The 12,057-nt window shown below is 36.2% G+C and overlaps 1 protein-coding gene across 4 annotated transcripts; it reads right to left on the minus strand.

The window, feature by feature from the left end:
- Nucleotides 1-854: 854 nt before the first annotated feature.
- LOC132620344 (casein kinase 1-like protein 1) lies at nt 855-9,079 on the minus strand. 4 transcript variants are annotated; one of them, XR_009574790.1, is made up of 15 exons: nt 8,679-9,079; nt 8,551-8,591; nt 5,131-5,200; nt 4,863-5,011; nt 4,663-4,773; nt 4,496-4,566; nt 3,455-3,516; nt 3,297-3,360; nt 3,144-3,228; nt 2,933-3,059; nt 2,762-2,844; nt 2,630-2,693; nt 2,344-2,462; nt 1,369-2,009; nt 855-1,288 (listed from the first exon to the last, which is right to left on the minus strand). XR_009574790.1 is itself a non-coding variant. In XM_060335004.1 (14 exons), exons 1-14 carry the CDS (start codon nt 8,752-8,754, stop codon nt 1,710-1,712), a joined length of 1,422 nt encoding a protein of 473 aa, XP_060190987.1. In that variant the 5' UTR covers nt 8,755-9,079; the 3' UTR covers nt 1,258-1,709. The 4 variants fall into 4 exon arrangements, 3 of the variants coding, with proteins under 3 accessions (XP_060190987.1, XP_060190988.1, XP_060190990.1); XM_060335004.1 differs by having other exon boundaries at nt 1,258-2,009; XM_060335005.1 differs by having other exon boundaries at nt 1,258-2,009; nt 4,678-4,773; nt 8,679-9,078.
- Nucleotides 9,080-12,057: the final 2,978 nt, after the last annotated feature.

Here is a 12,057-nt window from a genome sequence, read left to right on the forward strand (position 1 = left end):
TTGTCGTACTTATTTTAGCATGACTTAATATTTTTAGATTATGGTCATTTTCTTTATGGCTTGTTAATTAGCAATATTTATTTTAACCAATTTTATTAGCTTTTGTTAAATATTTTAATACAATGTCATCACTCTTCTCACATTTTGTGTTATTTTCTTAAGAAACACCTTAATTATATAGTTGTACCTTAGTAGGACTAAAGAAATATTTGAAGTAAAAGTTATATGTTTTGTATCAAGACTATTCCGGAAAAAAAACCCGAAAAACCCGAGAAAACCCGAGGTTGAAAAACCCGAATTTTATTGGTTTGGTTTGGTGTATAAATTTAAAAACCCGACGCAATTGGTTTGGTTTGGTGTTTAAAAAATCCGAACCAACCCAGTCCATGTACACCCCTAATTAATGCTATGGCTACACTAAAGGTTAGTTTTGTCTGCAAGTAGGAGACAGCCCCAAAGGAAGAAAAAGCAGCAAAAGAATAGGAGCAATGAACTAGAAATGGGGAATTTAATAGAGAGGGAAGAGGAAAAAGAAAATGAGTTATACAAGTACGCTTAAAATCGGTCAGTTTAGCAATGACCGCAAACTGTAGTGTAGTTTGGTAGGGTTGATTTCATGGATGGTCATATTTTGATCATGCACGTCAGCAATACGACCAATATGAAATGCCAGAAAAGATAGCAACATAACGAAGTTCGAACAAAATTCACAATACAATGCCACAACATAACAAATCAGTGACCATCCACGATTCCTATAGGCATCCAAGTCAAATTTTGGTTTCTTTCGATCCTAACTCTTATAAAATGTAAAACCAAAAAATTGAGAGAAAATGGCTGTCTCAGGCATTCAATTTCTACACACCTCATATATTAGATTAACAAAAGAGTATACTTTATTTATAAAGGAAAACATATGGAATGAGAATACTCATAGTTGAAACCCTTTTCTGTTTCTTCCTTACATTTAACACTTGTGAGCGTTATAAGTTTCTATGTGATGATTTGTGATGAATAAATAAAACAGAAAACCCACTAGCAAAGGGACCCAGATGCTCTACAAGAAGAATACATCGCTATTTCTTCCCAACTACCACTAAAGGTTTTATTCTCGGTTACAAGAGAAATATCCTTTTTACTTATATATAGTATTTTCACTACGGTTACGCAATGCAAGGATTAGTAATAGTTGGCAACAGGCAAAATATCTCCGTAATGTGCATAACCAGCTGGACCATGCTTTCTGGAACCTCAATACATCGAAATTGGCAGATCATTACGCGATATACTGCAGAGAAATGAACATATCATTATCCTTGCACAACCATCCTATTGTTTGAAAACTATATTAACTCAACCACATCTAACCTGTAGACTATGGGGAAATTTAGTATTACAACGGCCAATGTACAGTTTAACTAATCCCCAACAGTTGGACAGAGTTGAATGATTATAGACAATGCTGCATGCATTGCCTAGATTTATAAAGTCATGCACCATGTCGGAGTTCGTATTAACAGCACCTCATCTCCTGCATTGGCACCATCTGGATCTATTTATTTGCTATAGATCTTTTGCCAACTTGAATAACTGATAGTTCACTAATTTCCAACCCACAAATCCAAACAAATATCAACTTTCAGGGTCTCAATTCTAATCTGAAGTCTACCACACAAGTAAAAGGAATTTACAAGTGAAAGGGTCAGCAATCAATGAGCCCTCTCTTCATCGTCAAAATGTAGAGTCTCAATTCCTCTGAGCGTGGATTCATAGTTCCTTATGCCAGAAGCATTCCTGCCAGATGAGGCATATCTAGGATCAGACGATCCACCAAGTGGAGAGCTTCTATGTCCACCTGATATCGTGTGCATGGTCGCTGGACTTGCCTCAGGTGTGCGAGAATGTGTAGGGTCGGAGTCATTCCCCATTGTGAAAGTCTCCCGGCTCCCAGAGACTAGATCTCGCCTCAAAGACCCACTAGATCTTCCCATAAAAGTGGAGCTTGAAAACTGCAAATATTGGTATGATTCAAAAAACTGGGGGGAAAGAGGTTAAAGACTTGTAGTGTAGCACAAGACTAAGATTCAATTTTGACTAATTTGAAACCTTAAAAGCACCATCACTGTTTTCTTTTCCTGCAAGCTAAGTTAATATACCATCTTTACCCAACATAATAGCATAAAGGGAAAATTTATCTGCAGTAATGGAAGACTGTAACAGTTTCACAAGTCTTTGACTATGGAAAGCATCACAAATCTCCTGCTATTGGCGTTCCGGGCCTCTGGCATTTGAAAAGTTACTCTCTCCTACAAAGGTTTTATTTATCCAACAACTCAAACTCACCATAGCATCCCTGCTCATGGAATCATTTCCAATAGGACTCGTCTGCCTTCCAGCACTTATAAGTGGCCCAGAACTTCTCCTCCGAGAAGGATCTGCTGATTGCCTTCCTTCTTCTTCACCTGCAAAAATGTATGAGAGCAGATTAAAAACGAGATTCTCACATAATCAGAGACAAGGAGACTTTACCAGTGGTTAAGTTTAGTTAGCAAAAGTTAGACACAGCAGAACTAGAGCCAACGTAGTCTAGAAACAAGAACACACATAGAGGTGGTATTCCGAAAATAACCTGTCTGTCTTTCTGCATTGGGAACAATTGGAGGCATGCCTGAGCTGGTTCCGGCACCAGGGCCCTAAGAAAAGAAACCGTTGTCAGACAGAAGTGCATCACATATGAAGGAAAAAAAGTTGTACCACTTACAAGAGGCCGTGAAGGAGGAGCTGCAACGTGCGATTGCTGATACTTCAATATAGTCCAATCAAAAACATAATCAAACTGAAAGCCTACAATGGGAAACAGAACTGTAACAACAAGCTAGATTGTACAGTACCAGATAATGCAAAAAAACAGCTTCCAAAAGCTTATTATTACCTTCACGGATGAAGAGGTCACGGAATATTCTCTTCAGATAAGCATAATCTGGTTTATCCTCGAAGCGGAGAGAACGACAGTAATGGAAATATGATGCAAATTCAGTAGGATAACCTCGACATAAAGCCTGCAGAAACAGAGTACAGCTGTTAGGTTCCATAAAAATATATTTTTAAAAAAAATCCAATCACCATATTTGAAAATAAATTACCTCAATAGATGTTGAAACCTTCTTTTCACTAATTTTCTCATACTTCTGCTTCTTATTTCCTGCTTTCAGTCCTTGCCAAGGAAGACTGCAATAAATAGATGTCAAACATAAGCAGAACAAAAACAAGAGAGGACAGACTGCAGCAAAAATCACCTTCCTCGGAGGAAGTACATAAGAACATATCCAAGAGACTCCAAATCATCCCTCCTGCTTTGTTCTATAATTGCCAAAACAGTACATTAAGTCAAAAGACAGCAGAGTTTTTTTTTTTGAGAAAAGTGAACAAGCACACCTAAAGAACCAGCACATACCGATACCGAGGTGAGTGTTCATGCTGGCATATCTTGCAGTGCCTGTCAAGTTTTTATTCTCTCTGCAGAGCAAAATACCGGACCATATCATATAAGCTAACAGGCATGAAAAGATTCACAAATGCTAGATCCATGAATGCATGTGCAAGAACATTAATAAACAGCCTAGGGCAATCTGAATGAATAGTGAACAGTACTCTGTTGTACTTACAATTCTAAGCTGGAATACACAGATATTCACACCACAAGGTTCTAAGGGTAATCTGAATGAATAACGAGCAGCCCACTGTTGAACTTACAATTCTAAGCTGGATTATCCAGAGATTCAAACCACAAGGTTTTCTTTAAGAAACAGAAGGGAAAAAGAGGGGCAGATACTGTATTTTTCAAGATTTTAGCACAATCATTATTCTCCTCTTATTTCCATCCAAACATAATAAAAGAGTCCTCAATAGGAACACATGCATTCATTAAGCAACACATCATATATTTTGTATTGTACTATAGCCCATTATAGACAAAACAGCTCTAGCATGTAACTTTACATAACGCTCGACTGCAGCCGATCCTGCTGTTAAGCAACACATCATACATTTTGTATTGTACTATAGCCCATTATAGACAAATCAGCTCTAGCATGTAACTTTACATAACGCTCGACTGCAGCCGATAGGACTATATCTGCTGTGGCTATTTAAACACTAATGAACATTTTCTCTTTCCTTATGAGATAAACAATTTGATTACTTAAAAAGGGAAATCTTAATAAACAATCTTATTGGGTCATGATGTCATCCTTTTTTCTTTTTCAGGATAAGTATTTTGCATTATGATGTACTCATTGGTAGGGAATTTAAGTTGAGCACAAATCAGTTTGCTTCCAACGCTAAAACCAAGTGAAATCTTTTTAAAATAAGGAAGAGGACCACAGGCCCCAAGAAATAATTTACTACACACTTCAGCAGAGCATATTCACAATTAAAAAGATGACAAGAAATGAAGGTTCTGTGAACACTTGATATCCACTCATAATCAACTTACCGGTAAGGAATGTGTTGGTGAGATGAAGTATCTCGATACTTCTTGGCTAGACCAAAGTCAATTATGTAAACCTGCATTTTAAGTCAACAAAATATTAAAGAAACAATAAATCCTACAAAATAGTGGATAAATCCTAAAAAATCGAGGAGACAAAAGTAAAGATATACATAAGAATATGGGACCTGATTTGCACGCCTTCCCAAGCCCATAAGAAAATTGTCTGGCTTGATATCTCGATGCAAAAATGATTTAGAATGAACAAATTCAACACGATTAATCTGCAGTAATTACCAGAATAACCATATAACCAACATGTTTTAAGAAGGTACACTAATGCTAATTTGAAGCTTTAAGCAAAAAAGTTAACCATTTGATCAGCAAGCATTAAAACTGTCTTCAGGGAAAGCTTCCTGCTGCAGAAATTAAATAAATCTTCAAGACTGGGTCCTAGTAAATCCATGACCAGAACATTGTAATCTCCCTCCACGCCAAACCACCTCACATTTGGAATTCCAGCTACAACAGAAGTATTAGAATTACAATGCTAACCAAAACAAACTAGGCAAGAGAGTAGACACTAGATATTTTTTCTTTTTAACAAAAAAAAAAAAGGGGGACACAGGAAAAGCCATTACTTCCTCCCTGAAGAATTCTATACAACTTCGATTCATATAGCAACTGTGGATGCTTTGTCTTAACAGTTTCCTGCAAAAGAATTAACATATTGAAGCATAATAAAAAGATATAGAGGGAATGGCCATTTATAGTGTGACAAAAAGACAAGACATTACAAGCCAAGATCTGAAAAGGCATGAGCAAATAGAGCACCTTGGTTGGTCCTTACATCTTGCAGATAATTGCTACAGAGGTAAAAACTTGCCCACACCAGATGTTTACACCAAACCAAGGGATGTATCACATGCATTTGAATATATATAACTATCACGTAACCATGATTAATTAATGTATATACTCACTGCATTAAATTGATAAACCCTGGTAAATTGCATTGGTTTGGTGTAAACACCCGATGTGGGTAAGTATTTACTTGGCTACAAATGAGGATTTATCACCTAATGCTAGTTGAACAAGCACGAGATATGTCAAAACCTTAGATGTTATAATGTAACCTCCTTTATCCCATTTTACATAGCATTAAGGAATTATTACTATTTGAAAAGTGAAATAGTTTTTCTTCGATTGTGATTTCTTCAAAATAAAGTTTAGATATTTTTAATTATAAAAATTCATTTCCAAATGATCAAGAAATCGTGTCAGAGCTCACAGTCAAAACCAGATATCTTGAACTTTTACACTCCAAACCCCACCATCATCTGGAACCAAGAGAATACTAGAATAATAACCTTTTTTTTTTTTTGACATGGTAATCCATGTTAAATCCAGGAAAGTGATATATTTCACTTCCATGTAGTTTATATTGTAAGAGACGGAATTTTTAAAGTTTTCTTTGTGATTCTTAGAATGAAAATAAGACGGGTTTGATACAGCTTTCCTTCAAACATTGAAAACAAAGTTTTGTTTCAATATTTTTTGGGAGAAGTTGGAAACTTGCAACTCTCCCTCAAAAATACAGGACACTATCAGGTCTTTTTCTGTTTGATTCAAAAATGGAATCTTTTCAGAGGTTTCCATGGAAATATATGGATACTTTAAACCATGATAAAGAATCAGCATGGATGCACTAATAAGCCAATCATATAACACATCAAAGATGTCCTCCACCAGTGAATCATCTTTTGCTTTTTCTCAACAAATTCATGTCCTAGGAGACTTTAAAATTAAAACTTCTAAAAATGCTCACTTGAACTCAAGCAAATTTGCTTTTTCTCCACAAATGCATGTCCTAGGAGACTTGAAAATTAAAACTTCTCAAAATGCTCACTTGAACTCAAGCAAAGAAAACTCCCATTAAGCAATCGATAGTATTCATTAGGCTCTCCCTGTTTGAGCAACGGAAGCAGAAGCAAGACAATTTTTTTGACCCAGTTGCCTTCAGAAGATGAACACAGTCCAAAATGAACTTTAAGAATGCACCTCACCCAAACAAGTAAACTCCGTGCACAACGCACCGATAGAAATTCAAACATCCTTTCTTGTAACCAATATAAACAACAAAATTACAAAAACAGAAGCAAAGCAGATTCACTGATAAACACTACCAACAAAAGTGCCACAGAAGCCTTGTGAGACTGTTTAAATCTTTAAATCAAATGAATACTTTCTTTTATACACTAGAAATATTGACAATGCCGATGAAATGTTGAATAAAAGAAAAGAGCTATCCAGCAAAAATTTATACTTGAAATACTCTTGCGTTCATTTATCTTGTTTTTTCAAGATGAAAACATTGAAAACAAGAATATACTACATTAAGATCACTCTGATAAGAAAATTAGAATCAACATAGCAGGCGTTCTATGGATTAAGATTAAATATCAAAGATGAATTAAAATCCATCAGTTCCACCAGGTACACAAAAAGACAAACAGACACCCAAAGGTCCTAGTGGTCAATGAAGTGGGAGAAGAACCACGAGGGTCTCATGTTAAAATCCTATCGTAGACAAAAACACTAGGTGATTTTTTCGCATCTGTCAAAGCCTAGGTGGACAGAGCTACCTGGTACCAGTTGTTGCTGGTGGGAGGCAGCAGCTATCTAATGGAATTAGTCGAAGTGGGCGCAAGCTAGCCCAGACACCACAACAACACCAACAACATACCCTTACCAGGTAGGGTCTGGGGAGGGTAGAGTGTACCCAGACCTTACCCCTAGGTAAACTGGCTCGGACACCACAGTTATCAAAAATAAATTAAAAAAAAGACTCCTCAAGATATGTGACTAGAATTGTTTCTTCCTACCAGACAAAGGCAAGTATTTAGCAATACAAGAAAGCTCCAAGGTTATGTTAACTGTGTGACCTATTAAGGCGGGCATTAAACTACTAAACTTCATCTATAGAGAAAAAATGGTACTTTACCACAGAAGCAAAAGCCTTAATTTACATGCACATAACAGTTCAGAAAAGGAACCTCAATTTCCACCCACATCAGATGAATACGTACTTCAACTACATTACTCAATTGATATCTAAAGGGTCGTTTGGTAGGATGACTTAGAGAAAACAATACATGTATTAGCTTTGGTATTATTAATCCCTTGTTTGGTAGCGTTTTTCAACCTATGTATTCGCTACTACTCTTATACATAGCAACCCATGGTATTAGAAATACAACGGTTGTCAAATGTTAATACATGGATAAGCATGGTTAAAGACACAACTGCCCTTAATATACCAAACCAAATAGTGGATAAGAAATAATCCCAGTATTACTAATACACCCTATTCAGTACTCCCTCCGTCCCAAAATACTTGTCATCCTTACTAAAAACATTTGTCTCAAAATACTTGTCGTTTTATTTAACCAAAATAAAAGCAAGTAGCTTTTTCCCATTTTACGCTTGTATTAATTAGCATCATTTAAGAAGTTTTCATCATTGATGGAGTAAATATTTATCGAGTGAGATTACATGATGAAATATGTTAAGAAGGTAAAATAGTCGAAATGCTACCTTATAAGTGCTTTCTTAAGGGCCGTGTAAATGAAAAATGTGACAAGTATTTTGGGACAGAGGGAGTACTATTCTTATACACTCTACCAAACGACCCCTAAGTGAGGCCACAAACAACACATTCCAAAAGAGATAGTAATCCAAAATAAAATAACAAGAAAAACAACTGCAATCAGAGTAATAGAAGCAGAACTACAGTAAATTACTACTCCCTCCGTCACAATTTATGTGTTACACTTTCCTTTTTAATGTGTCCCAAAAAGAACGATACATTTCCTTATTTGGCAACAATTTAACTTTAAACTTTAACTAGATGATTTATAAACACACAAATATCTTTGACTTGGTTTAGACCATAATATTCAAAAGTCTTACTTTATTTTTAAACTCGTGTCCAGTCAAACTATATCACATAAATTGGGTCAGAGGGAGTAGTATATAACTAGACAAACAAAAAAACTCACCAGCTTAATTGCAACCTCCTCATTAGACTGTATATTAGTACCTAAACCAAAACATCAATTAATCAACTTTACAAAACCACAACAACACGAACAAACTGAAAATTCTCCACAAAAAAAAAAAAACTCACCAAGATAGATCTCACCAAACGATCCACTGCCAATTTTGCGACCAAGTCGAAACTTATTACCCACACGAGGCTCCATTAAAGAAAACCCTAACTAAGTCAACCTTTTATTCCAAATAAAAAGCTTTCTTCAAAACCCTAGATTTTTCAAATTACCTTAAACAAAGTACAAAAAAAAAAAAAAAAAAACAGAAAAAAGATTTTAACTGTGTTTTATACAGAGATCTGAAGGGTCCGAAAATGTGAATTTTTTTTTTCTCTATCCACAAAGCTAGGGTTAGGTTGAAGCAGGTAACAGAGAAATAGAAGATTAATTGAAAAACAAAATATTAAAAGATGAAAGAATTTGAATATATGCTTCTTCTTCTTTTTTTCTGTCTTTTTCCTTTTTTGCTTTTTCCGTTATTCTGAAATAGTACTAGTTATTAATAATAAATTGCTTTCCATAATTTGGCGGATAGTCCACGCGTCGACAACACGCGTGATGGAAGTTTCCATGCGTTGTTTGATATGTGGGTATGAACACGTGACTTACCTGGCAAGGGCTCTTCTGTCACGTGACCTATCTTCTTAATTGAGAAGATTTGGCAAAGAAGTCACTCCTTTAGTTTAATTTGCAAAAGGGTTATTCATTTTCTTTTTCCTTTATTTTTTTATTTTAGGGTAAAGGGTTGTTGCCCCAGGATCACTTTATAATTTTAAAAACTTTGAAGTTTATAACTTATACATTTAAGTCCCCTTTCACTTATTATTAAAATATACAAAAGCTCTTTCTCTCTCCCTACTTCTTCCAACTCCCGCTCAAAAAAAAAAAAAAAACTGAAGTTTCCATAGAACTCTCCCTCTTCCCCAATCTTGGTAACGTTCCTGCCGTCCATCCAGGTATTTTCTTTAATTTAGCAACTCCTCCAGAGCATTTAGAGCTCCATTTTGCAATGAAAGTTGCTATTATTTTACAAACTCGATAGAACCCTAGTGTTCATAAAGTTGAGATTTTTTTTTTTCAAAATTTTGGAAGTTTTGCATTTTTTTTGCTAGAAATCTGTGTTATTTCTACTTATTTTGCTTGTTTCGATCTTTGTTTTTCTGTTTTTGCTTTTCATAAAGTATGGTCTATTAATAGACTTTTGGTAGATTATACTTTTTTTTGTCCTGGCTGATCAATGTCACTGTGTTGTTTGTATATAGATTATAAAAAATGGTTAGAACTAGAGGAAGAGGAAGGCACATAATGCAAACTCGTTCTAGGGCCACATCTGACGAAAGAAAAAGAAAAGGTAGAGAAGTTAGCCGAGAACGTAAAAGAAGAAAAACTATAGAACCTGAAAATGAAGCGTACTCGAAGGAGAATAATGATGTGTATAGTGTCGAGGAAGGTGAAAGAGATGATCCCCATGTTTCTGAAGAGTCTGGTGGTGATGAAAATGCTAATCCCTTATTGGTGCCATATTGTGCAAGGACAATTGACGTCGACAAGTATGGTCTGATCAATTGGCTGGATGATTACGAATCGTTTCCAGCAAAAGTTTCAGTTAGAAGTAGGCTGACATTGCTTGTTGATTTTAAAACATTGATAAAAGATCATAAACTTGTACGGGCATTCCTGTTTTGGTCACTTAAGAAAAATATCAGAACACTTCAATAGATTCAATGGAATGTTGGTGCACTAAACAGTGTTTCATCATGTGGTTCATAAGAAGAAGTGCAAGATGTGGTTATTGGTGAATGACAAGCCCATGTGTTTTGGCATGAATGAGTTTGCTTTGATCACTGGTCTAAACTGTGGATCATATCCCACTCGAACTAGAGAGGAAATGGCACTTAAGAAATGGGCAGCATTTTGCAAAAAAGATTGTCGCGATAGAAAGATTTCTGCAGAAAAGCTGTTGGCGGTGATCAGAGGGCCTGGGCTGACCAAAGAGGAAAAGCTCAAATGTTGTCTAGTGTGGTTTCTGCACCCAATATTGCTTGCCAAAGATGTGTCGAGGGGTGTCAATCGTGACACGATAAAAATGGCAGACGATTTGGAGTTCTTCAGTAGCTATCCTTGGGGAAAGGAATCATTTGAACTCACTCTGGACTACTTGAAGAACAAGATAGACATTACCAAGGACCACCAAGTGCACGCGGAGAAAAGGGTTGCATCATATGCTCTCTATGGCTTCTCCTGGGCATTCATGGTAAACATTATAGACCACTAGTGCAGTAGAGTATAGAATGTGTCTTATTTATTTTTCACTCAGTTTTTATTTATGTGATTACAAGTCTGGGCATATGAAGCTTTTCCTGCATTTAGAAGGAATACTGGAAAATCAGAGGAGGTTCCTTTCCCTATTCCTAGGATTCTTAGGTGGCACACTAAGAAAATGGAGCGATTCGCTGAAAGAGATCCATTTAAGAGAGCTGGAGTTGTCGAGGTATAAATTTGGAGTCTATTATTAATTTTTTAATAAAAAGATAAGCTTAATGTTAATGTTTTCTTTATTTGTAGATGGTGCACCCTTACCTCATCCCTACAGTGCGTGAGTTGGAGCAGTATTACATGAAAAATCTGCTGCCATATGATGATGAAAATAATGACCCAATCATTGATGAGTTGGAGCGTGAACTTGAAGGTGTGACTGTTTTGATTACACCAAAAAATTCCTCGAAGGTTTCTATAGGAAGGGGAAGGAGTCCATGGAGCATTTTGATAAGGACTATACTCAAGAGGCCGAGGATAATCATTCGGAAGATCTCGGTGGTAATTCAGCCGCAAAAGATAATGTTGGTGTTGGGACATCTATGGGTCGTGCTGCACCAAGTGGGCAGGTGGATCATGAGCAACTGAAGCAGTGTGTGGAGAAGATTGAGGAGTCTTTGAATTAGAAAGAGCGAGAAGGCGAAGAAGAAGAAGAAGAAGGAGGAGACTCTCAATGAAACTGTTGGTGAGGTTGCGGTTGATGTTGATCAGCCAATTGCTCGACATATCGATGTGCTAAATGCTCAAGATCTCCCTGCTGCTGTGTCTGCTACTGAAGTCGAGAAGAAGTCTGCTGCTGAAGTTGCGAATGAAAAAAGAAGTCCCTGCTACTGAAGGAGAGAAGGATAAAGAAGTCCCTAATGATACAGCTGAGAATGAAAAAGAAGTCCCTAATGATGAAGCTAATGTTGAGTTTGACGCTGACAAAGCTGTGTCGACTGTTGTCGAGGAAATTAATTTGGGTGTGGTGGATGATAACAATTAATTTGTGTGTAGTGGATGATAACAAACAATTTTATTGCTTAGTTTTAACTGTTTTTTACTTTAACAAACAATTTATGACAATTGTGTTATTGGCTTGTGAATTTGGACGGACAAATTTTTGTAAGTGGTAATTTATGACAAAGGTTATTTAACTGT

Source organism: Lycium barbarum, chromosome 11, assembly GCF_019175385.1.
Source record: "Lycium barbarum isolate Lr01 chromosome 11, ASM1917538v2, whole genome shotgun sequence".
In the NCBI taxonomy this organism is placed as follows: domain Eukaryota; kingdom Viridiplantae; phylum Streptophyta; class Magnoliopsida; order Solanales; family Solanaceae; genus Lycium; species Lycium barbarum.

Coding starts and splice junctions, on each gene's coding strand:
- LOC132620344 (XM_060335004.1), bottom strand. CDS start 8,754: ATGGAGCCTCGTGTGGGTAATAAGTTTCGACTTGGTCGCAAAATTGGC. Junction 8,592..8,678: donor GTTTGGTGAGATCTATCTTG/GTGAGTTTTTTT, acceptor GTTTTGGTTTAG/GTACTAATATACAGTCTAAT. Junction 2,010..2,343: donor CCATGAGCAGGGATGCTATG/GTGAGTTTGAGT, acceptor CAATATTTGCAG/TTTTCAAGCTCCACTTTTAT.